Genomic DNA, 26,086 nt, shown 5'->3' with positions numbered 1-26,086 from the left:
GCTTATTGTAAATACAAATAAAACAGGCAGCTATGTCATGATTTCCTGGGGGGTTTTTTCCCCCGTCCTCCTCCGCTTGCTGGGGTCATATGCATGGATGCAAACATCTACCTGATTTTGTCATTCACTGAATGTACTGTAGTATGAAAAGGCTGCTGTAGTATGAAAAGGCTGCTGTAGTATGAAAAGGCTGCTGTAACATGATTAAAGATGAACTGTTGGTTTGTGGTTCGTTAGTTCTCCTCACCCATGGGTGCCAGTGAGAGGAGGTGGTCGGACAGCTCCCCTCTCTCTGTCGCTAGCTTTAGCGCTCCGGCTACGTCTCCTTTCCACAGCCTCAGGTACATCACTGAGTCAAAGTGTCCCGCCTCCACATGGCTCTCCTCTGAAACGGGCAGAGAGAGGGACAGAGGGAGAGATGGGGAGAGAGAGACAGAGAGAGAGACAGGGGGGGGGGGGGGGGGGGGGGGGGGGAATTACTGAAGGCAGTTCTGCATAATGAGACTTGCTCTCAGACTAGCTTCTGCCTGATCTGAACTCCGAACCGTAACCAGACTAGAAGACTGAGGCTTATTAAAGCAAATCTGAAAACTCGACATTTTCTAAATCCTGGTCACGTCCTCTCATCCAAACTCAGTCGATAATGGAGAAAATATGGCAAAAATAAAACATTTAAGTCAGAAAAGTTCACCAGACCTAACACCAAGTATCAATCTTTAAAGATACACACACACACAGACACACACACACACACCTACAAACTCCAAACAAGTTTTTTTCTTGAGTCCAAGAAAAAAAAAACCCTGAAACTTTTTACGTTGTAAATCAAAAACATTTTCATACCCTCTTCCTGGAACATTCGATAGAGGGCTTCTCTGTCGGTGAAAAGTCCTAACTGGATCTGGTCTCCACTACCTGGAACACACTGGCCAAGCGCACCTGTGAAAATAAGACAACAAGCTAACCATCAATATGAATGGTTTATACAGATAAAAAAAAAAAAAAAAAACACAGAATCTCTCTCTTTCTCTCTGTGTCTGCTTCAGTACATCAGTGTAGTTTCTCTTGGTACAATGGACCATCTTCAAGGACAGAACAGGGACATACAGCAAGTTTAGTCTGGAACATTCCAGAATGTTCTGTCAGCATTATACAGGGAATGCAAGACTAGTTATTTTGTCTCTTTCTTCGTGTGAACTCTACTGTGGACAGACAGAATTCATTGCCCTGGTATGGTTTAGTAATTAAGCCCTCTCCACTAACTGACAAGTCTGCTTTTTTCCCCCCTTACACTGCTAAACTATATTCCGCCTCTTTCACAAAACTATCTTCACGCGTTGAGCGTTTCTGCTGCACCTAGTCGCTGTATTTTTTGTCCTCACTTCTGTACAGTTAGCTGTGTTTTGTGTACTCTGTTTACATCTTTGAGACTGTGTGGTTCTGGCCAGCCACAAAACCTTTAAAAATTAGCGTAATATCTTGACTAGCGCTAACATAGCAACTGGCAATTATTGTGTCGTGTAGCGCTAGCGCACCGTGGGAGTGTTTGACTTGGGCTAACGTCAGACAGTCCAGCTGGAGCTGCTCCTTCGGCCTGTGGTCCATGGAGGTGCTCAGGGGTAGGATAGAACGCGGCTTTCTTTTCTTCAGCAACGACTCTGAGAAAACAAACAAACAAACAAACAAAGTCAATAGCAACAATAACAACAGTAAACAACAACAGCCAATCACAATCAATCATAGAATAACCGCGCAAACCACATGAACAGAACTTTTTACTACGCCCGTTGGCAGTCAGGAACCTACCTGATTAGATCATCTCAAGTCTAAAAACCACAGAGTGAATTGTGGTCTCTAAAGAGACAGAGAATTCATTTTACTGTAGTGAAGTTAATTAGAGTGGACAGGTTTATGAACTGACCTGGTTTCTCTTTTCTTTTCTCCTCTTTCACCTCTTTCTTCACCGTGGGGAGGGGCTTCACAACATTTTGCATTCTGTCTGCGGCAGATCTGTCCATTGGGCTTCTGGACTCTTTTGGCAGGCCTGAATCTGGAAGTGGAAAAAACTCAAGTACCTGATTGGACCAGAGAGTTGTCAATCATATGATTTATTCTCTCAAAAATAAAGTGGCTATAACTGGCCTTGAACAACACAGCAAAGCGAAAACAAAAACAAAAACAACAAAAAAAGGAGGAGTAATACCGGAGATGAGAGGAGTGCTGGTGCTCCCTCTCTCCTCCTCCTCCTCTTCCTCTTCGTTTTCGGACGGCCCGGTGCCGACTCCTCCTTTGTCCTCCTCCCCGCTGGGTGACTCGTTCCCCTCCGCGGCCTGCCCTTTCTTCGTTCCTGTCTTCTTTTTTTTCTTCCCTTTGCTTTTGACCGTCTGTCCTTTCTTTTTCTCGTGCTCCATTCCTCTTTTACCTGCTCAAATAAAGAGCAATTCAATTAGAAACACTCAAAAACAAAACGCCCTTTCAAAAAATGTTCACCCCATCACTACCTCAGTCACTGAAGCTGTCAAATCCCACCGTCCTATCAAACGTTACATTTAGGCTCCCAAATCAAATCTGTCGAACATGTTTTTACTCGCAGCAAGTTAACTGCACAAAAAAAAAAAGCAATTTAATATTTAGGAGCAATCTCTAAATTTGTTCTACAGTTCTAAACCCATAAAGGAAACTACATATTTTTTTAAGATACTCACATGTGCTTTTAACTTTTCTGCACTAAAAAGTAATTTCTGACTGTGCAGTTATATTCTATTAAACACTATATATTCTATTCTATTCTATTCTGTGCTGTTATGTTCTATTCTATTGCCCTCTACATCTCTTTCATAAAACCACTATGGATGAAGAGGGCTTGCTATACAACTTACAGGTCCCTGTTTTTTTTTTTTAGACACGTAACTGTTAAAAAGTCACAATTCAGAGTTCGCTGTAAGGGTGTAACATCGCTCTGAGAACTGACGGGAGGGGGAGGGTGGGGCTTACTTTTGGGGGGGTTGGTGTGTTCCTGTTTGGACGCCGCCCACTCTTGAACGGTGAAGTCGTCCCCTCCCGTCCAGATAAGGTCAGAGTTCACGGGGGACCACTGAACACACAAGAGCCGACCTTTGTGACCCCTGTAGTTGACGAGGGGCTCTCCTTTCAAAATATCCCACACCTGTCCCCACAAAAAAAATAAATAAATAAAAAGGACCATTAACCTGTGCAGGTTCCCAGACAGGGCCTGATACCCAATCAGACTCCAGCCAAACGCCACCGAAAACCATCTCAAGCTCCTCTCCGGACAGCAGACACAAATTAGTCTTTGATAAATAAATATTCTGTCAATGTATCATCCTTTTTTAGTATTCCTCCTCACCCTATAGTTTTCACAGCTCTGACAAAATCAATAAATTAAAAATTCTCTCAGGTCTTGCGGTTCATCTAATACATTTCAGCAGAAAATATTCACTATTCAGACATCCTGGAATCCCCTTAGCTATCAATACACTATCAATACACTATCAATACGCTGAGCTCTGTCATAACTGAATGACTAAAGCTGCATAGAAACGTGTGAAAGAAATGAAAACTCCACTGATGCACCACGAATCATTGGCGCTAATTTAATCAGCAAATACAATCCCTGGGAACATGCCACCTAAAGAAACCTGTCTCAAATAAGTACATGAAACAGGTGACTGACTGGGCCCTGTGACTCCCTTTTCCCTGTGAGCTTGCTCTCTTATTGGACAGGATAAATGTCAGTTCTGATGAAGACTCTGTAATGTATGAGGGCTGGGTATGCGGACTTGCCTGGGCGGTCCCGTCGTAACACACAGTGACCAGTCGCCCGTCGTGGTGAGGGCTCCAGTCCAGGCCGGTGATTTTCGCCGTGTGACCCGAAAGGCTCCGATACGCTTCCGTCAGCAGAACCGGACTTTCCACCGCCGTTTCTGGACGACAGGAAACGCACATGAGAGAGAAAGGCTTCAACCTTCAGGGACTGGTCGCTTTAACCACTGACGTTGAATTTGTCATAATGTCAACACTAAGAAACATAGAGAAACTTTCCCGTGCTAACAGAAGTGACTCAAACCATTGAATTCAATTTAAAATGCCTCTCAGAGTAGGGTTACAACATAAAGCAAGAGTCTTTCCTTGAGGTCACTGCCAAACAAATAAACCATAAAAAATACTGAGAAACTGAGAGACAACAGGAAAGAGAGACAGGTTGCATGGTGAATGAGAAGCGATGTGTGTGTTTGTATCACTCCAGTTCGTCTGTTAAATTGTTCTCTGTCTGCCCTGCCCCTACCTAGGGCGCTGCGGAGGTCATGGACGTAAACCAGGGCGTTGTTTGACCCTGAGGCCAGCAGGTACTGCAGGTCAGGCTGGGTGGAGTGGGAATGGTGCCAACACAGGGCGTTAATTAACTTATGGTGCTGCTGGATACTGCAGACCAGTCTCAGACTGGGAGCCTCATATATGTCAATGGAGCTGAAACACACACACACACACACACACACACACACGAACACACCAACGCACACACACAAAGAGCAATAATCAGTCACTAGCTCGAAGCTGGGAGTCTATAACTGTTTTTCTCCAAATCATCTTAATGTCACATATTTGTCCTGTCTATAGACAGATACTAACGATCCTGCCTGTCCAGGATCGACTGTTAGAGAAAGTTAACCAAGTGCGCTGAGAGTTTAAACAAAGCAAACCAGCAAGGGCTCTGGGGGTTTACTCTGTTATCTGAGTGAAGGATATAAGCGGTTCACGTTACCAGGCAGGTCACGTTGACAACCACTGAGAGACAAGGAAAGGACACACACTCACCCATCCTCATTGCCGATAGCAACCGCTCTGCCATCTGGCTTCCAGCACATGTCTGTGTGTGGTGAGAGTTTGTGCTGTTGGAAAACGCACACACAGACACACACACAGACACGCGCACATACAAACACACAGCACATATTATTCTCATTCATAGTAAACATCATTAAGTGATTCTTCTGTTGTTTACTGTTCACAGTTATTGTAATTATATTCTAAAAAAAGAATAGCCCTGTATTAAAAACTAAAAAATGTGATCTCTCGCTCTATTTCTGTGTGTGTGTGTGTGTGTGTGTGTGAGTGTCTTACTTTGATGTTGTTGGTCTCTCGAATGACCTTGTCGATGTTTGTGGCATCCCCTGACAGTTTCCACGGGTCGTGCTGAAGGATGACTCCTTCTCCGGCACAGCTGTACAAGCTATAGGACGGTTTGTCTCCTGAATTCCCTAAAAAAACCCCAGAGATAATGCAGAGATAAAAACTATATTTTTCATGCCCTAAAATACTCAATATTTCCGTATTGCCGCGACTTTCATTTCTCACTATTGCAGAACATTCACAAGTCATCCTTCAAAAGCCGTTAACGGAACTCTAGACTCTGCAAATCCGCGGCGAACGCAGGAAAAGTCGGAAACGGCGCTTCGTCAGAGAGAACTGCCGGCGAGGAACAGCCGAGGCAGCAGAAAGAAGGTAAACAAATTAGCACGCCCTCGCTAGCTCGCACCCGTCAGCACACCTCTCAAACAAAAAGCAATTATCCTCGCCACCCTCGCGGACAAGTGACAGATACGGCCATAAAACTGTCCTCTGTCGACAGTGGCTAAAACTACCGCTCCCATACCTTGATCTCCCCTCATTTCTCCAAGCGAAACGTAAGCACTTTTTTAGATTACTCCGTTACCCTGCAGATTAAGCACGCAATAAGCATAGCGTTTTCTTTCTTTCTCTCTCTCTCTCCTTTTTTTTTTTTTTTTTTCTGCTGATTGCCTGTTTAGGGCGTTTATCCAACTTCAGTGCTTACTAGGTCACGTAGGGGGCGAGGATCGGACTTGTTCAGTGTTTGAGAGACTTACCAAACGACAGTGGAGGAACAGGGGGACCCCAGGCTAGCGTGTAGACTGTCTTCCTGTGGTAACTACTAGATGTCTGAGGAGGCCTGCGACACAAAAAACACAGTTAATATATTCAGAGGTCAGAGGTCAACAGTACATGTCTCAAGTGCATGTTTTGCACAGTAAGAGAACATTTAATGTTTATTAAAATCACAGACTCCTGGAAGTTTAACAGTGCCCTTATAATTTGTACACTGGCCAGATTAGTCATCTATGGTACTGACAAGTGTGTGTGTGTGTGTGTGTGTGTGTGTATGTGAGAGAGAGAAAGACAGAGAATGTGGGTTAGGCTTACTTGTTTGAGTACACGTCATAAATGCCAACTTTGCCATCGTCCGTGCCAAAGGCGAGAGAGCCCTCTTTCACTGGGTGCCATGCCAACTGTCACAAACAGTTACACGTCAAAACAAACACAAAAACCCACCTTGAGCATGACAAAGACTGGTAAATATGCGAGGAACACATAAGACGATGTAGGAGGAATTTCTAATTGGCTGTCTCCATGGCAGCTTAGTTCTTTGTGTTGAGTATTTGGAACACTTCTTAGACTAAAGCCAGGTTAAACTTCACATTTATTCACTCTGCATATCAATTGAAGTCTTAACGAAATAAACACACCAGAGGGCGCTGTAGTAATTTTGAGTAGATATGTCACCTCAAATACTTTCATAATTAGTAACACCAGTTTGTGGTGTTACGGAGCAATTGGTTATTAAGCAGTGGTGGTCTTTTTTTTCTGCATACTCTTGAATAACCAAGAGAATGTAACCTGTGTCAAGCTATGAGTCAAGAACAGTGAGTATATTACAGTAAATAAACTAGCGGATTTTAACATCTTAAAACAAGATGTTCACCTGTTTGTACATATGGGCCCATTTGAGCAGTCATTAATGGCGTCGCTGGTGTGTTTCTCATCTAAAATGAGCGATATTCTGCACTTAAGGTTAAATTTAGGATTCTAACCAAAGTGTGGCCGCATTGTGCTCTGTGTGATACTGGGTGCGCTGTGATACTGGGTGCGCTGTGATATTGGGTGCGCTGTGATATTGGGTGCGCTGTGATACTGGGTGCGCTGTGATATTGGGTGCGCTGTGATACTGGGTGCGCTGTGATACTGGGTGCGCTGTGATATTGGGTGTGCTGTGATATTGGGTGTGCTGTGATATTGGGTGCGCTGTGATATTGGGTGCGCTGTGATATTGGGTGTGCTGTGATATTGGGTGTGCTGTGATACTGGGTGCGCTGTGATATTGGGTGCGCTGTGATATTGGGTGTGCTGTGCTGTGATATTGGGTGCGCTGTGATACTGGGTGCGCTGTGATATTGGGTGTGCAGTGATACTGGGTGTGCAGTGATATTGGGTGTGCAGTGATACTGGGTGTGCTGTGATATTGGGTGCGCTGTGATACTGGGTGCGCTGTGATATTGGGTGCGCTGTGATACTGGGTGCGCTGTGATATTGGGTGCGCTGTGTTTGTGTCTTAAAAAACATAAAAAAAACATAACGCGCAGATGCTTCCTGTCTTACCGCCGTGACCTTCGACTTGATGCCCTGCCAGAAGACTTTGGTGTCGTACTGGTTTTGGATGGCGAGCGTGTTCCACACGCGGATCATGTTGTCCCCCACCCCCAGGGCGAGCGCGCCGGTGCCCACCGGAGAAAAACTCATGGCGTACACAAACCCCCCCAGAGTGGGTAACGTCCAACACCACTCCAGTGTGTCCAGATCCCAGCATTTAATCTGGAACAGTACGCAAACATAAACATACACACACACACACATACGCACACACACACATACACACACACACACATACACACACACACACATACGCACACACACACACACGCACACAAGCTAATGGTCTGAATGGAGTATTTATTTGAATTAAACTTTTGAGCCCAACTGACCAATTTACAAGCATGGAAGTACTCCCCTCCCACTCTCTGTTTTTTATGTCTGCAACAATCATAAGACAGCCAATTACTGATCAGCCTGAGACAAGGGAATAGAGCAAGAGCTTACAGGACTGTGTACGGAACGAGGGATTGAGAGGTGGCTTCTATGGTAACAGGTGATGGCAGAGCGTATGTGTGAGGTGGGCAGTACCTCTCTGTCCATGGAGGTGCTGATGAGGAGGTGTCGTTGGTCCATGTGCACCGAGCTCATGTTAAAGACAATCCGACTGTGGTTCTGTCCGTCTGCCGAGGCGCCCAGTAAACTCCATTTCTGTTTGCCTGTTTTGGTTAGGTCCCACAGAACCAGCTCACCTCTACACACACACACACACACACACACACACACACACACACACACAGATATATATACACACACACGATAAACACATACACAGACACATACACACACAGACACATACACACACATATATATACACACACACGATAAACACATACACAGACACACACACACACACACAGACACACACACACACACACATATATACACACACACGATAAACACATACACAGACACATACACACACAGACACATAATTCAATATGAAAACAGAGTAAAACAACCAAGAATAGACTCTATTGACTGAAAATGACTGTCAGCGTTGATTTCGGAGACATAGACTAATCCAGCATAACAGGATTAGCCTCTGTGCAAAAACAATCAGCATATTAACCAGAATGCACTTTTACCCAGCACAAGGCTTAAACACTGTGCTCTAAAAAAAACCAAGACAGGTCTCGTTTCGATTGAAGGAACATTTTTGACTGGAGGGTGTAAGAGCGTGGTTTGGAATCCTTCAGGATGAAGCAAAACTCGTTTTTTTTTTTTATTTCAGACACATCCAATGGCTTTCCTATTCCTGGTTTCTCATCGTTGTCGGGGACCATTCGAAGCTGAATATGATGGTGCTCCCTGGGGGTCCTTAATGTGGGTCTTCAAATGACTGAAGAGAGCAATTCTGGAACCACACACTGTCTTGCAGTGTGGGCACTGATGTGAGATTGTTGGAAGTGGAGTGTGGGAGAGCCTTTTTGGTGGGGACCCTCTCCTTTCTTTGCAGCTGCTTGACTGATTTCTATGACTTGTCGTACTGTCCGAATGCCGGATCCATGAGGCAAACCCGTTAAAACATTTCATAGCACGTTTAACCAATTCAGGAGCACTAACCAAACAAACATTTCCTACCCAAAACAGCTGGACACGACGTGATTGGGCCGTCCCCTGGGCCAATGAACAGTCAGCCACAGCCTCTCTTTCACTCCTGGGTCCGCCCCCGCCCCCCGTCTCTTCAGGAAGGGCAGTTTTAGGGTCATGACGCCTGCCGGGGGGGGAATGTGACAGAAATATGTCGGTGAACTTTTCATTAAAATTCATCACTGCTGAATTTCTAATCTACAAACTCCTCCTTTACTTTTACAGGACTTTTCCATCTGTACACAACAGAGAAAATCTCACTTTATACCGGAGAAACAATACGCTATTCGATTGAAATGAGTTTTCTGCCAGCTCCAACAGTATATTATTATTATTATTATTATTATTATTATTATTATTATTATTTTTACCAAACATTCAGATTTATGTGTGGTGATATAAACAGTTCTCAGAACCTTTTCCTCTGGCGGTGCTCCAGATCCGTACGGTCTGGTCCCGGCTGCCGGAGGCCAAGTAACACCCCGTCCCGTCCCCATCACCGACCCCATTAGTCACCTCTGTGGAAGAGGAAGACGGAGAGGTGAAAAGAAGACAGAAAAACGAGGGAAGACTAAGAGGACAGTCTTAGAGAAGAGAGAGGAAAACGAATTGGACTAACAGCAGGCGAAAGCAATCTCTGTCAGGAGTCTATATTTACCAGTTACATGTAAAAGCACTCTGGCTGTTTTATTCAGATTCAATTTCACTATATTACGTTCTTAGTTTTCATATCCAAGTATAACACAGCGAAAGAGCGGCTTCGTCACGTTCAGATCTGGAACATCACGGACAACTGAAGGAAAAATATTACTTAGTGAATTTCACATTACGGCCTTTTCCCCTTTAAAACCAAGCTGGGCAGGTGCTTTTTTTTTTTTAAATTCAGTGCTATCAGTCTGCGGTGCAGTGGGTCGGTCTGATACCCGTGTTCTCCTCCGTTCGGTTGTAGAGGACCTCCTCGTGGGGCTGGGGAGACCAGGCCAGGGCGTGGATCTCGTCATCGTGTCCCCGGAGTCGATGGATAACGTCGCCTTTCTTACTGACGTCTATGAGCACAATCATCCCGTCCTTGTAGCTTTGGGTTCAAACACAATGTTTCAGCTGAATCAGCCAGGGACAGACACAACGTGAGATTTTTAGGACACTGCATTAAGCATCGCCAACAGAGCTTTAATCTGGAGAGAGACTGTCGGAACAACAGCGCTGCTCTAGGATCCGGTTCCTTCAGGACCTAGAACTGATTAGAATTATGAAGTGCAAAAACTGATCCCAGGTCAGAAGGAATTAGACACACAACTGATCTCCAAAGGTTTCATCCGACAAGTCCGTGATAATGCTGTCAAATGTTTAGTTAGATCAGAGACTTACTTGCTAAACCTAGCACTTGTGAAACGGCTTATTTTAAAACGAATATATCAGAATGGTAACGCCATAATATAGTTTTAAGATTTAAAGATATCTGAGATTTTTTTTTACCCCACTGCGACATAGTTCTCGTTGTGCGGAGAGCAGGAGAGGCAGAAGATGGTTCTGGGTTCGGGGAAAAAACTATGGACGTCATTCCTGCTGTGCCAGAAGCAAACCACGATGCCTTTCTCATCCCCAGACACGACCAGACTCTTCTCCACGGGAGACCAGTGGACCGCTGAGATGGTGTTCTGTACAAACGAGACACAGATTACGATAACTGTCATACAAGTCACGTATTCACCTCTGGTCAAAACGTATCGCAATTTGTAGAAATGACGAGAACAGAGAGACAAAGCTGAGGAAGATGCCGCACAGTAATATCAATGTATACGCAAACTACTGAATAGCTATTTCATATAATCAAAAAATATCCATGTATGAGAAAAAGTCTGTGGTCCTTCTCGTGATTTCTCCCAGTTTCTCCCCATTACATCTGGGTTTTGGGGGAGTTTTTTCTTGCCCGCGATGAGGATTAAGTCAGGGGGGTGCCATCCTGTCTTGTTTGTGTTGGGCATGTAAAGCCCTATGAGACTTTAAATAGTGATTTTGGGTTCTGAATAAACTCGAAACATGAATTCTGAAATTGTTCTCGGCTTACCTGGTGAGTTCTGTGCTCTGTTAACACAGCTCTCTGGTCGATATCCCATATTTTAACCGTCCCATCATCAGAGGAGCTGACGCACAGGTTCTCTTGACCAGCATACTGGGAAAAGGCAAAACCAGAAACTCTTTCCTTGTGGCCACTTAGTTCACCTGTGGAAGACAACGGCTATTAGAATACAGTGCTTACATGCTATTACGCATTGGATATAGTGCCTTTGTGTTTGTCGAACTCGGAAAACACATTTATGATTGCATACTTACCTACAATCGTTGATGATGCCGGGGTTACTTTGGCCAAATAGATAGTGTTTTTAGCTCCAAATCCTAGAATACCGTTAATGTTTGTGTCGCTGCATCGCGAACAGTACCAATTGGGAGAGGCTGGAAGAAGTCGTTCGTGCATTTCGAAGAAACAGTATTACTAAAGTGATCGAAAAGAACAGTGTCACGTTCAAAGCTATCATGTGAATGTCTACTTAACATGCATTTACACTTTCAACCATCCATGCCGCAACGACAACAGTGCGATTGCCGTTTGCCAACACGAACTGTCGAAAAAAAGTACGGGGCGCGAGAAGGACTTGACTGAACTAGTAGACTTGATTGAGTTAAATTGAGTTGTTGGTCATAATTTGGTTACGAAATTACAGTTTTAACAGGAAATTGTTGTAGTTTATCTCCAAATTATTTTGATCAGAACAGCAGCCCCAACTTCATTGGTGTTAATTCGCAAGACCGTTTTACGTTTAATTTTATCTTCGCGACTTTGCCGTAAAGCAAAACGTTTTGTGTTAAACATGGCGACCTCCGCCTTGACAGGGGGTGGTAAGACAGAAATTACAATGTCATTTATATAGCAAAATAAGTAATTACTTTCCGCTTCCTTTGTGCAGAGTAATTAAATTGTATTTTCTGTTGAATAAACTTGCAGGTCTCTCACACTTCAGGCGCTTTATTGGACAGATTCAGTCAAGGTAGGCATGAAACCTAACATGCAATACAGGGTTATGTCTGTAAGCTAATTAGCCTGTTAGCTAACTAGCTCCATGTCAAAGCAAATGGGCAACACTACAAGTAAGAATAGCATTTCTATAAGGCCACTATTTCCACGCCTGATTTTCTTCAGTTCATCGCTTCACTGTTGTCTTTTCTTAATTTCTTTGTATATTCTCCAGTTTGCTCCGTCCAGGTCAGGCGTTATCCCAAGCGTCCTGTCTTCATGCCTCTGCAGCGCTGAACGGTAGACAGTGGGAGAGAAAAAATCGCATTTTGTATCCACCGCAGACGAAAGATGAGCCGCGCAGACCAGCTGTGAGTTACCGTTACCATTTTGTTTCCAGAACTACGTGACATTTTTCAAAATGTCTTTGATAATGCTTACGAATTTGTGTGATCGATTCTTTGGACAATCAGTAGATGTATATTTTATTAATATGTCTTTGGAGGAGGCATGTTTGGATATCCTTTTTTGTGTTGGTGTTACGTTAATGATAATATTTTGTGCTTGTGCTACGTTTGGGTCAAACAGGAGATATATCACTGCAGACGACAGATAAAGTATAGCAAAGACAAGATGTGGTACTTGGCAAAGCTGGTGAGTGATATCTTCAATAACAAAGGTATAATTTCTCACATTTTACCACAGTCAGTGCGGGGTGGGTGTGAAGTGGGAAGAACCAGCTATGGAAGTGTCGGCAGGTTGAATACCACTAATGTGACTGGCCAGTGTGGGCAGCGGTATCTCTATGTATGCACATTAGGGAAAAAAAAAGTTCAGTGAACTTCGGGGGGAAAAAGGGTCCCAGCATTTAAATATGCAATATCAAAAGCACATTTGATCATACTGGATGTTTATTACATACTGCAAAGATTAACACAACATGAATAAGTGTCTCTGTCTCTGAACTCTAATAGGGAGTAGTGTTTGTACTGCTACCGCCTGCCTCCGAATTTTTGTGCTCATGTGTTTAATTATAAATATATATTTGTTATAAATATATGTTTGCACTTGCAGGTTTGCATATACAGGTCATCGTCTAATCTGATAACGTTTAAATCCGTGTATTCAGAACCTAGAGGTTGTCTTTTTTTGTTTGTTTGTTTTTTTTGCACATTGTGTAAACAGATCAGAGGCATGACGATCGACCAAGCACTTGCTCAGCTCGAGTTCAACGATAAAAAGGGAGCTCAAGTGATCAAAGAGGTACAGCAGCAAATACTCACGAAATATGTTGGAGGGTTTTGTTTTTTTTTTATTCAATGTGTGTACAGTGTGTAAGACACTGCTGCAGTTGCTGTTGGTGACCACTAGGGCGCCCTGAGCCGCTGATAAAATCCTGTGTGTTTCAGGTCCTTTTGGAAGCCCAGGAAATGGCCGTTAAGAATCACAACGTTGAGTATAAATCCAATTTGCACGTTGGTGAGTACTCTTTAAATTCTGTACAGACCAGAGTGTATCTTTTAAATTAGAGTCCTCTCACACAAAGGAATCTGCCGCGGAGTCTGAAATCCACTGCTTTTCAGCGTGTTGTAAATTACGAGAGCCCAATCCGGGATTTTAATGTTTCCATTTTCTTTAATCGTCCAATTATGGTGTAGCATTGAGGAACTGAACTGCATCTGTTTATTTTTTACCGCGTAAATGGATGAATGAAATGTTTGCTCTTGTTTTCAGTGACCTAGTTGTGTTTAGCTAATGTACTGTCCAAACACCATTCATAAAAAAAAAAAAAAGTCCCACTATCACAGGAGTTCACTGCTTTGTATTTACCCTGTCCTTACCTGTTCCTCAGCCGAATCCTTCTCGGGCAAGGGCAAGTACCTGAAACGCATCCGTTACCATGGCAGGGGCATGTTTGGCATCATGGACAAAGTGAATTGCCATTATTTCGTGAAGCTGGTCGAGGGGCCTCCACCGAAGCAGGATCAAACCACGGGCTTTGACCTGGCAAAGGAGTACGTGGACCAACTGAAGAACCGCACGGTCATCTGTTCGTTGTGATGTTGTTTGTAATGTGATTAAGTTAGGGATGGCTGGGTACATGTAAATAAGTAATAAATAAAGGAATAATATGTTTAAAGTCAGTGCGTTATTGTAGTTTTTATTGATCTGGTTCATGGTACCTCAGCAGCTCTCGTTTATGTGTGATACCGTGTTAAATATGAAATTCACTGATCGGTGAAAACATCTGACGAAGAGTGTTGTTTATACCTGGGTTGCTGTGGAGTCATTCTGGCATGTTTCCATTTGTGTAAAAACAGATTTTTACAGATGAAGCTTTTCTGCTCACATGCTATTTAAAATCTGTAGTGTCAAAGGTTTCCACACAAAAGACAACACGCGTAATATGTGCTAAAAGTGTGAAGCAGTCCTTCGCCAGGCCTCTTTCTGATGATCCTGGCTGGACTGAACAGATGTGCTGCTAAGCAGTGGACAAAGCCACGTGTGCCTTTGGGTGAAGTCTTATTCTTGCTCCATTACATTCACAAAGCGTCTGAGGGAGATGTGTGTCCAGGTCTTTCTATAAATAAAGTGCGCTACGCTCAGGGAATGTTGTCGCATTGAGTGTTAAGCTTCGTCAAACTTAATCCCTCTGTAAAATTTCTCGGCTTTGCTGCTTCTCAAACCGGTCGTGGCGAATACCCGCGGCCTCCATAACTCGTTCGATTTAATGCAAAGCAGAATTATTTACTGAGTCGTAGTTAAAATCTCTGGTTGTCTCTTGATGCCGTGCTCTTTCTCCGTGAAAGGTTAGTCTGCTTCGCGGTGATGGGCTGGCGTTAGCTCAGTGCCGCTAATTTCGTCACAGTTCCGTGTTCTTTGTGTGAGGAGAGCCCAGCCGGCATGCTGAGCCTTGGCGTGCTTACCTGCAGTCTGTTGTTCAAATCAAATGCCATCTCCTGGCCCCAATTTCAGCAGACAAGTGCCCCCAATTTCAGGTTCGAGCCCCTGGTCTATTCCCATGCCGCGCAAAACATGCTGCCACAGCGCGAGGAGCTTCTGTTCTCTTCTCTCTCTACGCACGCACACACATACTCCCTTTCGTTAACAATTAAATGTTGCTAGTTCAGACAGCGTTTAGACAAATTTACAACAGATTAAGGACAACAGCACAATATGAGAACAAAATGAGGTGATTCTGATTTTGACGGTTGCTTATGAATTCTCAAAAATCGATTATGGCCTCGCTACTGAGCATTGCATTGTCGCTCTGCGGAGTCCTATCAGTCACTGAGCTTTTGCTAACGTCGTACAGGCCATAAAATGTGAGCGTGTCACACACACACACACACACACACACAACTATATGTAGGGAAGGGCAGCCTGCTGGTTTGTAGATGGATATTGGTATGGATTTGAAAAAGATGAGCTATCAGGCTGCTTATGCAGTGTGTTTGTTTGTGTCATGAACTGTTTAATCTTGCATCTTTTCATGGGGAAAGTTTATGGGAGGACATGCCAAGCTAAGTCTCTGAGGTTCTGTTTTTTTACCTCCAGATTCGAAAGAAATGTCACTCGTCTCCATCATATTTAATTTAAACGAAATCTGTTTTCGCTGGTTCTTCATTCCCCCCTGATCCTCGCTGTTCTGGGACGACGTCAAAGTTTATTCCTCTTTACATGCTGTCACGTAACAGGAGACAAGCGCTTCACGACCAATCAGGTCCTTGTAACATGTGTGTTCTTGGATGTGTATGAAGTAAGACCATAAATAACTTATGTCTAAATGTTTCCAGCCGGGCAGAAAGAGCCAAAGTTACTTATTTGGCTGGCTCCCAGCCGTCAGTCCTTGAAGCCCTCGGTGCAACTCAATAATGCATACATTCTGTTATATGCACACCAGCCAATAGGGTCATCTAGATGTGTGAGGTACAGTGGGAGTTTGGCGTTAACTACAGAAAAATGCTTTGATTTGTAGAAGTGTTACATTATTTACGACAAGAAAAAGCACCAAGTCGTCTGCGTTTAGAACAACAGCGCTAGGTGCTCTCTGGGCTACACCTCTTCTAACTGAATTTCATTGGGTTTTAATTGATGTCAAGGTTTATAAAACTGATGCATCAGTATTTTTGTTGTTAAACTTTTTTTTTCTTTTTCTTTTGCCTTTTTCTTTTTTTTTTTTTTTTAACAGAGTTCTACACTATTCTAAAAAAAAAAAAAAAAAACAGCCCCAGATGTTTATTTTCCAGTTGGTGGATAGACAGTTACAAATGATGGTAGCTTACAAATAAAATATATTGCTGGACCCCTTTGACCCCAAGTTTCAGTACATGTTATTCTTCCCTCGTGGGTCAAAACAGAGGCCCAGGCTAAAACTCTCTCTGCATTTGGACTGAAGCTTCATCGTGTTCTTTCACCAAGCGCTACCTCAACATGAAAAGGAGTCCTTCCATCTCGACATACGATTTCCGAAATATTGTTTTGGCCTTTTTCCTTAGCCTGCGACTGCTTTTGACTTTGAAAATTTGAGAGAGAACTTTTCTTTGGTGCTGCTTACACTGAGCAAAGTCTGAATTACAAACAAACTCCAATATGTGTTTCGAACGGCAAATGTTTTATCACAAACATAACAGGCTTTGTAAAAAGAAAAAAATGTCACCATGTATTACATCCCATGATGATATGTTACCATCTCTTCACATAATTCATCTCGTCAGCTCATACCAAATGTTTAACAGTAGAAAAGCAGAGAGTGCATCTGTGTTGTGTGATGCACATTCAGACCTGTGTGGACAGACAAATGGAGAGAGAATTTGTCCACTGGCTCAATCACAACCATTTGACAAGTAGAACCTGTAGTTTTTTGGCCTTTTTTGTTAACTTTTTAAAAAGTGCTACTTGTTAAAAAAAAGAAGAGCTTGTTGAAGAAAAGATGTTCTTGACATCTCTGAGACAATTCAAAGGCAAGTATTGCATTAAACATTTTTAATCCCTCGCTGAGAGAGTGTCCTGAAGAACCTTCATAGACTTTTTTTTACCCGTCATAAATATATCGGAGGATGGTAGGCACTACAAAAATGAGCAATAGTCTAATTTTCACTCAGAAATGAAGCTGTCAACGATATTTCTACCTGAACATGAGTGCACTAGTCACAATTTCACTGATATATTATTTTAAAGGCTAGTCAGCACGTAGCTCAGATAGTCTGTAGGTGTCACTGTTGGAATTTGGCACGACTGCGTGGTTTTAATACAGCCTGCCTGTAGTAATCGAATCCTGTATAGACAGTAGAATGTAATTTCTTTGTGTGTTCATTTTAGAGATGGAGCAGTAAGGCTGAACTGGTCGCCGTACACGTTAAACTTCTGAGCGGAAGAGCCTTTTTTTGGTTTGATTGTTTTTCAGTTTGTTTCTCAAGTTTAAAAGCCTTGGCTTACCAAGAATGAGAAGAAAACATTCAAAACGTTTGAAAAACGTTGCAGTTGTTTGATTGCAAGGAAAATCTTGTGCTAGAGCATCGTTCAAATGAGTTTTTCTGTAAAAAGCCTTCAAAACATAACATCAGTTGTCTAGTTTTTTTTTTATTAAAAAAACAATTTAAATGAAAAATAATTTAAGTTAATGTCTTTATATAAAAAAATATAAGAGAAACAAATCATTATATATATATATATATATATATATATATATATATATATATACACACATATATATATATATATAATGATTATATATATACATACATACATACATACATACACACACACACACACACACATAAAACTTGGATAGAGAACGCCGCACCTGTCCAGTTAATGAAATATTGATTTGGAAATATACTGTAAGCTGTGAAGGCTTTTAAAGCACTTTAGCTTTGAGTCAAATTCATTTTCTTTCTTTTCTTTTTTTTTTTTTTTAATTGCTCGCCGACTGAAAATTGATGGTTTTCCTCTGGCAGGAGTTATTTTAGACGTATTGTAAGCGTGATTATCCTCACCTCAGGCTATGGTTAGAAAACAGTCTCAATTTGTACAGTGTATTACTGACATTAAAACAATAGAACTTTTGACTCGGAGGGTAAAGAGACTAGTACATGACTTTCAGTAGTCTAAATACTGTAACTGGGAGTAGAGTCACCCACAACCTCACAGAATATTGGTCTAGAAGTACCAGAACCGTGTGTATCATGATTAGGAATGTGTTAGAGTCTTTGACGTACGTTAGTTTCTACGTTTAGAAGTTTGAAAAACAAACAAACAAACAAACTTTAATATTTACTTTAAATCAGTTACTGCATACACATGCATGTGTATCACCGTGTTCCTACAATGTGAGACCGCTCTATACGGAAGTGGTGTGAGATCAGAATCAGAGCGGAGTTTGGGGAACGGTCACATGGCATTGCCACATTACCTTAGGCCATGCTCCCCGTCAACATTTACATCATCAACACGTTCAATCAATCAATCAATCAGTTAAAGAAAGGAAAAATAACAGAGATATATTGTTAGCATGATCAGTGCTGGGTAAATTGCTGATATCTCGGGCCAGTTACAGAGTGCATTTCACAGTTAAAAGAAACTAATTCAGTGGGATCGTGATCACCTGATCGGTAAGTCCGCTTCGCTACAGGCTGTTTGTGAATGAGTTGGATGAGGGGCTGTTTTTTTTTTTTTTCTCCATAATTAATTTCCCTGTGACATTTGTCAATGTCCCGAGGTAATCGCTTGGTGCTACAGGTGTTGGCTTTCATTAATTAAAACCTTAATTGATTTGGAAATGTTGCACAATTCTGGATGGAGGCTAGACACAACTCCCAAAGAGCTGTAATGCCTTTGTGGTCCATAGTGTGCGAGAAGATAATTGAAGCTTTTTTTTTTTTGTTTTTTTTTTCTCCCCCCTCCTCACCCCCCCGCAGATTGCCAGGCAGATTTTGCACAGTCCTAATGTAGGCACACGACTGGCCAGAATTAGAATGGAGCCTCCGGGGGGTGGGGGGGGGGCTTACTTTTGAGGCTTCATTGCCAGAGCTTATACTCCATTCTCTGTATTTCAAAGTACAAAAAAAAAAAAATCTGATGCTTTGCTTTGCGATACACTGATTACGATGCAATATGGGCATTTTGTCCAGACATGTACTCATCTAGAGAGGCTTTGATCCTACATTTTGCCTTCATGTCAGCAGTCCCCCAGCAACCGTGCTCATCGTGCTGGCACCATCACAGAGAGGATCCCTAACGCTGTAACAGTATCTACAGTACAGTGAATATGAGAATTACTCTCTCTGCTGTACATTTTACGAATTCAAAACAAACGAAGAACAAATATTGGCCAACATATGCCTGAATACCCCGAAGAATATTCTAGTTACCGCTTGTTCATTTACAGTAATTCTGCATGTGGAATTTAAAATACTTTCGTTTTTGTTTTTGTTTTTTTTTAATTAGAACACAAATATCATTTACAACACCTGGGTGTGAAAAGGCTTCATAAGTATTCAAAAGGGTGTGTGACATATGAACTGAGACAGATTCAGGGACGTGATTGGTTACGGAAGAGTGAAAAGGCTTATGGGAGGTGTCAAGAGATATTCCTGAGAGTGAAAGAGCATCCGCGGCTACGGTTCAAGAGGGTCGGCGTGTTTGGTAACTATGTACTCATGGGTGAAAAAATCCCAAGCGAGGAGAATCAGATGGTTGGAGAGACAGGTGAAGATGAGAGAGGGGATGAGGTTTATCCAACAGCACCCCCCTCCCCCCCATACCACACACACACACACACACACACACACACACACACACACACACACACACAGAGTAATAAACATGACACATGGAGCAAAGAAAGAGAAAGCATGTTCACATCCTGGTCTTTGTTTTTGTTCAGCAGTAAGGACCAGCTATTAAATGTTTATGAGTAGTTTGAAGAAGGCAGGTTTTCCCTGCACTAATCAATACGCGCATAGCCTGGACGGTTTTCTGTGTGCAATGTTTTGAAGCTGTCTTTTAAAATAGCCACACACATTTTTAACTAACCGCTGACGTTTTTTAATCTTGATAATGTAAGTGGTATACGGCAAAAAAATGCAAATTTTTCAATATTCCTCAGTAGTAATTTTGGAAGTGTCTGCAGTGTTTTGATCATTGATTCAATCCAGCTTTTGGGGGGTAAAAGAAAAAAAAAGACAATCTCATCAAATGTCATATCTGCGAGGTTTTTTTTGGGGGGGGGGGGGGGGGTAGGGCTTTTAGATGATGTTCCATTTAACATTCATATTCTGAATCAAAAACTGGGGGTTTCCAGCTCACGTCTCATTGGGTCGATGGGAATCACTGCCTGGGTTAAATTGGATGGCCAGGAATTGATCAAAGATGGATTGGGTTAATGTTAGCACGCGGCACTGGTTTAGCATGAGCACGCGGCACAAGGCTAACGCGAAATTGGAGATCCATCTCCGCCCCTTTTCATCATCTCAATGGGTACCATTCCGGACATCTGCGCTGGCCCCTTCAGTCTTTCTGTGGTAATTAATCTGTGACCCTCCCTGAACATCACCCTGACTCATGTGCTAATGCTAATTTGTCAAGCCCAGCCTGAAGTGCCAGTTTGTTCCCAAGGGGAGGAGTGAACTTTGAGCTAGCGCACATGCTAAGGGGCTAAAGCAGAGTGGAAAAGGAAAAGTAAAAAGGGGGGGGGTGGTTGGACAACAACAAGAACAAAAAAGGATGAAACACAATGTTGAAATGTTCAACTCCAGTGCATTTAAAGCTTTATAGCTTTATAGCTTTAAAACCTTCATTTATTGCAGGCTACAGACAGTGACAGACAAACTCAAAAGAAATGTTCAGTGTAGCACTGTATGCCTGGCTTGTTTTTATCTAGCCTGAGATCCATTCTCTCACACATGAAAAAGAAAAAGCCTCACATGGGAAGCCGGCAATGTATAGCCTCTTTGTGTGTTTATATAAGAGGAGAGAGACAGAGCGAGCGATTCAGGGGTCGGGGAGGTCGCACGTTGGACGACGTTACAGTTGGCTGGTCCATTCTCAGCGCTGGGTCTCTTATGATTTACATTTACATGTGGAGGTGGAGGGATCTCTCCCTGCGGCTCGGGCCTGTCACTCCGCGGCTGGGCCGAAGCCGTGTTAGTTCAGGCCTGGTTCATCTGAATAAGCCGAACATGTCGGAGCGTGGAGTAAAAAAAAAAAAAAAAAAAAAAAGGTTATGTGTGTTTCTTTCCAGCCTGGTGATTCTCAGATTAGGATTGGGATTCAAAATGCAAATTTAGTCCTTCTGCTGCTTTGTGGGTATCTTTATCAGTTGGAATAAAAAAAAAAAACACCAACCAACCAACCTACCAACCAACCAAACAAACAAACACATAGGATTTTGAAGGAGGATTTGTACACACAACACATTTCCATACTGACTAAAACACACTGTGAGCAGTAGACTATTTTTCAAACTGAGCACTGATAAGATATAGCATGTACACAATGTATTACACTACGTTATGAAAATGCAACGCACGCAGCACACATGTATGTACATAGATTTGTAAAATCCTCGACACACTGGCTGAACCATGGCTTTAAAGGTGCGCAGTTATCCTCACCCATGGCAACTCGCCGAGCGCATTTTAACGAATAACTTACAAATGGCGGTCTTAATCAAGCTGTTTGTTGTGAAAATACTGCCTTTATGAGAAGTCTGCTTTCGGTGCTGCTAACGCATGAGTTACGGTTCGTTTTATGGCCGTTTGTGTGCTGGAGAAATGGGACAGTCTTGAGGAAAGGTATGGCATCCACTAAAGTTGTTCTTATTACCATGGTGACCAGTAAATAGATATAAAATATTCAGGAGTGGAATGAGTCATCTTCGTTGAGGAGGTAAGACTGGAGTGCCGCTCTTAACGCTTAAACACTGAAAGTTCAGTTATTAATGTACAGTCTCTCTCTCTCTCTCCTCCTCCTCCTCCTCTTCTGTGTGTGTGTGTGTGTGTGTACTGACGAGTTCTCTCACTGCTCTTGCTGCAGCATAGCAAGACTCAACATCTTGCGACAGACAAGCAGCTTCGCCGGCCGCTATCACACCGTAATTCCAAATTCAGCACCACGCGCCCCGAGGTATTACGGGAGGCGGATGGGGAGTCTAACCCCAATCCGCACCTCGTTACCTTTTATAATGGAAACGCACTTCGCAGCGACTAAACCACAAGTCAGACGGCCTTGCGCCCGACGTAGCCTACCTAAATGCATGAAAAGCCAAAGATAAACATTTACTGCGCGACAGAGTCTTTGCCGTCCGATGTCAAGATTTTTGACACCCCCGGTCTAAAAATGACAGCTCCAAAAGTGAAAGGCGGCTCATGCAGACGCTCGAGTCCCAGACGATACCGTATGACTACAGCCTGTCATAAACTGTTTAAGCCACGGGGAAACGGCGCTCCGTTTTAATCTGTTTCGGGTTCTCATGCGCTCGTGGCGATTTCCAGCAACAGAGAGGCCAATCATCCAAAACGTCCGTCAAACGCATTTGTTGTTCCCTCGGCTCACGTCCCCTGGCAGTGTGGCCAGCGAGCTGATCAAGAGAGTCATTGTCGATTACATACCGACTATGAAAGTGGCTTCGAATATCTTAAGGGAATTTTCAAAGGTTGAGGAATCTGATGTGGGTTGACAGGACGTTACGGCATAGACCAAAGGCCTGCTATAGTTGGAACGCACGTTGTTATTGATACCAACAAAATAGTGACATCCGTCTCCCAGAGAGGCTGAACACGGTCTTTTTCATGTGGTAAACTCAGACACGAATTAAAAATATGCTGACCATAAACTCTACTGATTTTTACATAATCGTAATTAATTGTTCAAAGCCAATAACTCTTCCGAGGGGCCTTCTCTGCGCGAGCAGAACAGCTTACATAGTTCGTCTTTATCAGCCTCACCATACGCTAATTACACTAAGCCTATAGATTAACGTGGACTTTCATATCACTTCAAAGTCAATGCAAAGTTCTGCTTTGGTATCAAGTTGTATTTTCATGCTGTATCCTTAATTTTCCATGAATTAGATCAAGTTGCGATTCTGTAGTAGTATTTTAATATGGCTCCAAATGTCAAGGAAAGAAAGCAATCAATTAAGGACTTATGCAACCGTCTGACCATGTTCTGGTTCACTGAGTTTTATGTCGTGCTAGCATTGGATTACCTCACAGCACATCACAGAGGCAAACAGCCAGGAGAGAGAGAGAGAGAGAGAGAGAGAGAGAGAGAGACTAGATTCTGAATCACCTGTTTATTCACCGAAATTCCTGTTTTACATACCCAGCAGGAGGCCCGGTTGACCCGGGCAATGTCGCAGTTACAGGATCAAGAGAAACAGCTCGCGGCTCTTTGTACAAGGTGACGGGCTTTGTTCTCCTCTCCACTCCTGCATTCGTTAGGCACATCGCCGATTCGCATGTGGCAGAGAATTCTGGAGTGAAATGAAATGATGAATTTACTTTCAGAAGAGGTGATGTTGAAGTGTACTGCGATTGAATCCACTTCTCTGCATGCTGTTGTTGTTGTCGTCGTGCTGAATTAAAAAAAAAGGAATAAATAAAATAAGTGTTAATAAAAAACCCATATTTGGTCCCAAAGCTGTATAAAACTGGGAGCATTAATACCTAAAGGTTAATTCGTTGATCACAGTAAGTAGTCTCTTTCAGAGCTCCCCTAACTGCCCACAAAATTTTTAACGGAAAAAACGCACAGTTCAGTTGCGTTTTTCAGACTCAAGGTTACCATACCATTTGCGCCTGTTGTTTCATAAATCAGAGTGTAATGTAATTGCTTGCAATGGAAAGGCACAGAGGCTATTAATTTGCCGCACTCCTCCAGAGGCACTTAAGGTGGTATTACTAACACTCCAAATGTATTATCTCAATCAGTCTGCATGCCCGAGTCCCGTTTTTTTTTTGTTCCAGAGGAGAGGCGGAATGAATAACGAACGGATACGAGAGCCTCATTTTTCCTACGACAGGTCCCTTTTGCTCCGTCGCCGCTGCGCTCGGAATGAGACTAACGCCTGGCTGCAGACCTGGAAGCGCCATAAAGAATCCTTGCCCGCAGGTTCCCGGAAGAATAAAACGCTAAGTGGAGGCCCCGGATTCTAACGGTCGAGTCTTGTTCGTCGCAAGGCTCATTGCTCATTCGGCGGTAGAGTACGCCTGTCTGAATCTGTGAACCGCTTCCCAGAGATCGTAATGTAAAGATGTCTAATTTGCTTTCTGGAGCATGGTCTATTCACTCTGCATTCCGGTTGGGCCGGGGTGGGGGTAGTGAGAAAGAGTGACAGATGGGTAGAGAATGATTGAAAAAGAGAGAGAATGAGTGACAGTTAGAATGAGAGATCATTATCGACAGCTAACATTTGCGACGGATTTACATACCTTAATTGGAGATGTTCCGGCCACCGCCACCCCGTCATAACCTAGCGTCTCCACTTTGCATGAAACTTTTTGGAACAAAAGAACGTGAGGTTAAAAAAAAAGGGGGGCGGAGGGGGGGCAGTTCATATTTCAGCTGATTTCGTGTTATAAGGCATGTTTATTTGAAATCTTTATCGCAACTGACTTAAGATGCTAAGACAGAAGACCTAGTTTGACAGCAGATGGACTTTATACTGATAACCAGGCATTCGCTGTTCCTCTCATTCATAGCTGCTCACACACATGCCCATATATTTGCAAACAGTTACACTTGAGTAGCTGAAGCTTCGTCACTTAGGGAGTTTTAGGATTTGTTTTTTTATAAGCTCCGACAACTGTCTCGTCTGTGACCTCCTGTGCCCAGTCTAAACTAAAGAAATGAGAAGGCATTCCAACAAGTCTGTTATGGCCAAATGGGTTTTACAACAACAACCTTTCAATCAGAAACTGATTAAAGTCCCAGAAACCTGGCCAGCCAATCAACTCACTTTAATCAGCCAATTACCTGCCGAGGTGTGCTGAAGGCTAACGTACGCACTTTGTCCTTCACACTTGGAGCCGTGTGACCTTGGCTGTCATTTTATACACGGCTTGGCTGAGCACAACCCCGGAGAAGATTAACAAACTTCATTTGCACATGCACAAAAAAAAAAAAAAAAAGTAAATAAAAAAAAATTACGCAACCACTGTTTTGCTGTATCAAGTCTTATTTAGCTGTATTTACTCAGCTCATATGAGGAAAGTGATTTTTTTTTCAGTCTTATTTTTGAAGTTACCTAAGCATTAGAAATGGAAATGAATTAAAATACTTAAGTAAATTTAATAACACAGATGACTGGAGGCAGTTGTTTCACTCAAAAGAATTTGAGTAAACTTAACTAATGAAGTTTTTACAGTTTTGGAGCTTGACAGTCACTGACCATTTTGTGGGGAAAAAAAAACGAAGAGAAGCATTGAAAGCGCTTGACATTGTTTTTAATTAGCTTTGCCCAATTATTTTTTTGGAACTTTCACCTCTCGACCTCACTTAACATATTACTACAATTTGATACGACACCGTGACTCCAGGGAACCTTGTTTTGATTCTGTGACATAACAGAGGTGTCTGCATTAGAGGGAATAGATTATGACCGCGTAGATTATGACTGTTTTCATGGAATCTCTGGTTTACATTCTCCTGTTTCGCAGCAAGTGAAAGGGGGTGAGTTTTGGTCTGTGGTCTTCAGGAGAAAAGAAGTCCAAATGTCACTCAAGAGGAGAGAAGAGAAACAGTCTGAGCACTAGATGTTCATGGTGTTCTTCTCTTTAATGATGGCTGCATGCTTCATAAACTCCATAAAAAGAAAACTTCGTAAAAAGAAACCAACAACATCCTCTTTATGCAAACTCATAAAACATCTGAGCCAACGATGACCCAGTAGGATGCTGTAAGATGTTATGCATTTCGAAGTCTGTACGAGTTGAAAACCCAGATCGAGTC

At 42.8% G+C, this 26,086-nt stretch overlaps 2 protein-coding genes across 2 annotated transcripts in view; one reads left to right on the top strand and one right to left on the bottom strand.

The window, feature by feature from the left end:
* Nucleotides 1–11,662, bottom strand: part of gemin5 (gem (nuclear organelle) associated protein 5) — a 17,002-nt gene extending 5,340 nt beyond the window's left edge. Inside the window, exons 1-20 of the mRNA XM_030793277.1 lie at nucleotides 11,452–11,662; nucleotides 11,186–11,340; nucleotides 10,594–10,775; nucleotides 10,041–10,192; nucleotides 9,534–9,635; nucleotides 9,109–9,241; nucleotides 8,056–8,218; nucleotides 7,474–7,686; nucleotides 6,241–6,326; nucleotides 5,907–5,989; nucleotides 5,143–5,279; nucleotides 4,837–4,910; nucleotides 4,307–4,488; nucleotides 3,805–3,944; nucleotides 2,995–3,166; nucleotides 2,204–2,422; nucleotides 1,922–2,050; nucleotides 1,536–1,658; nucleotides 844–939; nucleotides 248–385 (exon numbers count right to left, since the gene is read on the bottom strand). Of these exons, the coding sequence (XP_030649137.1) occupies nucleotides 248–385; nucleotides 844–939; nucleotides 1,536–1,658; nucleotides 1,922–2,050; nucleotides 2,204–2,422; nucleotides 2,995–3,166; nucleotides 3,805–3,944; nucleotides 4,307–4,488; nucleotides 4,837–4,910; nucleotides 5,143–5,279; nucleotides 5,907–5,989; nucleotides 6,241–6,326; nucleotides 7,474–7,686; nucleotides 8,056–8,218; nucleotides 9,109–9,241; nucleotides 9,534–9,635; nucleotides 10,041–10,192; nucleotides 10,594–10,775; nucleotides 11,186–11,340; nucleotides 11,452–11,593 (2,821 nt within the window). The 5' untranslated portion in view covers nucleotides 11,594–11,662. The remainder of the gene's footprint in view (nucleotides 1–247; nucleotides 386–843; nucleotides 940–1,535; nucleotides 1,659–1,921; nucleotides 2,051–2,203; nucleotides 2,423–2,994; nucleotides 3,167–3,804; nucleotides 3,945–4,306; nucleotides 4,489–4,836; nucleotides 4,911–5,142; nucleotides 5,280–5,906; nucleotides 5,990–6,240; nucleotides 6,327–7,473; nucleotides 7,687–8,055; nucleotides 8,219–9,108; nucleotides 9,242–9,533; nucleotides 9,636–10,040; nucleotides 10,193–10,593; nucleotides 10,776–11,185; nucleotides 11,341–11,451) is intronic.
* Nucleotides 11,663–11,985: 323 nt separating this feature from the next.
* mrpl22 (mitochondrial ribosomal protein L22) lies at nucleotides 11,986–14,222 on the top strand. Its single transcript, XM_030793204.1, has 7 exons — nucleotides 11,986–12,015; nucleotides 12,122–12,164; nucleotides 12,366–12,501; nucleotides 12,719–12,784; nucleotides 13,316–13,393; nucleotides 13,540–13,609; nucleotides 13,983–14,222. Exons 1-7 carry the CDS (start codon nucleotides 11,988–11,990, stop codon nucleotides 14,189–14,191), a joined length of 630 nt encoding a protein of 209 aa, XP_030649064.1. The 5' UTR covers nucleotides 11,986–11,987; the 3' UTR covers nucleotides 14,192–14,222.
* The last annotated feature ends 11,864 nt before the right edge of the window (nucleotides 14,223–26,086 follow it).

Source organism: Chanos chanos, chromosome 16 (assembly GCF_902362185.1).
Source record: "Chanos chanos chromosome 16, fChaCha1.1, whole genome shotgun sequence".
NCBI classification, from domain to species: domain Eukaryota; kingdom Metazoa; phylum Chordata; class Actinopteri; order Gonorynchiformes; family Chanidae; genus Chanos; species Chanos chanos.
The sequence above is the reverse complement of the archived record's forward strand: the minus strand, read 5'-3'. Positions and strand labels throughout refer to the sequence as shown.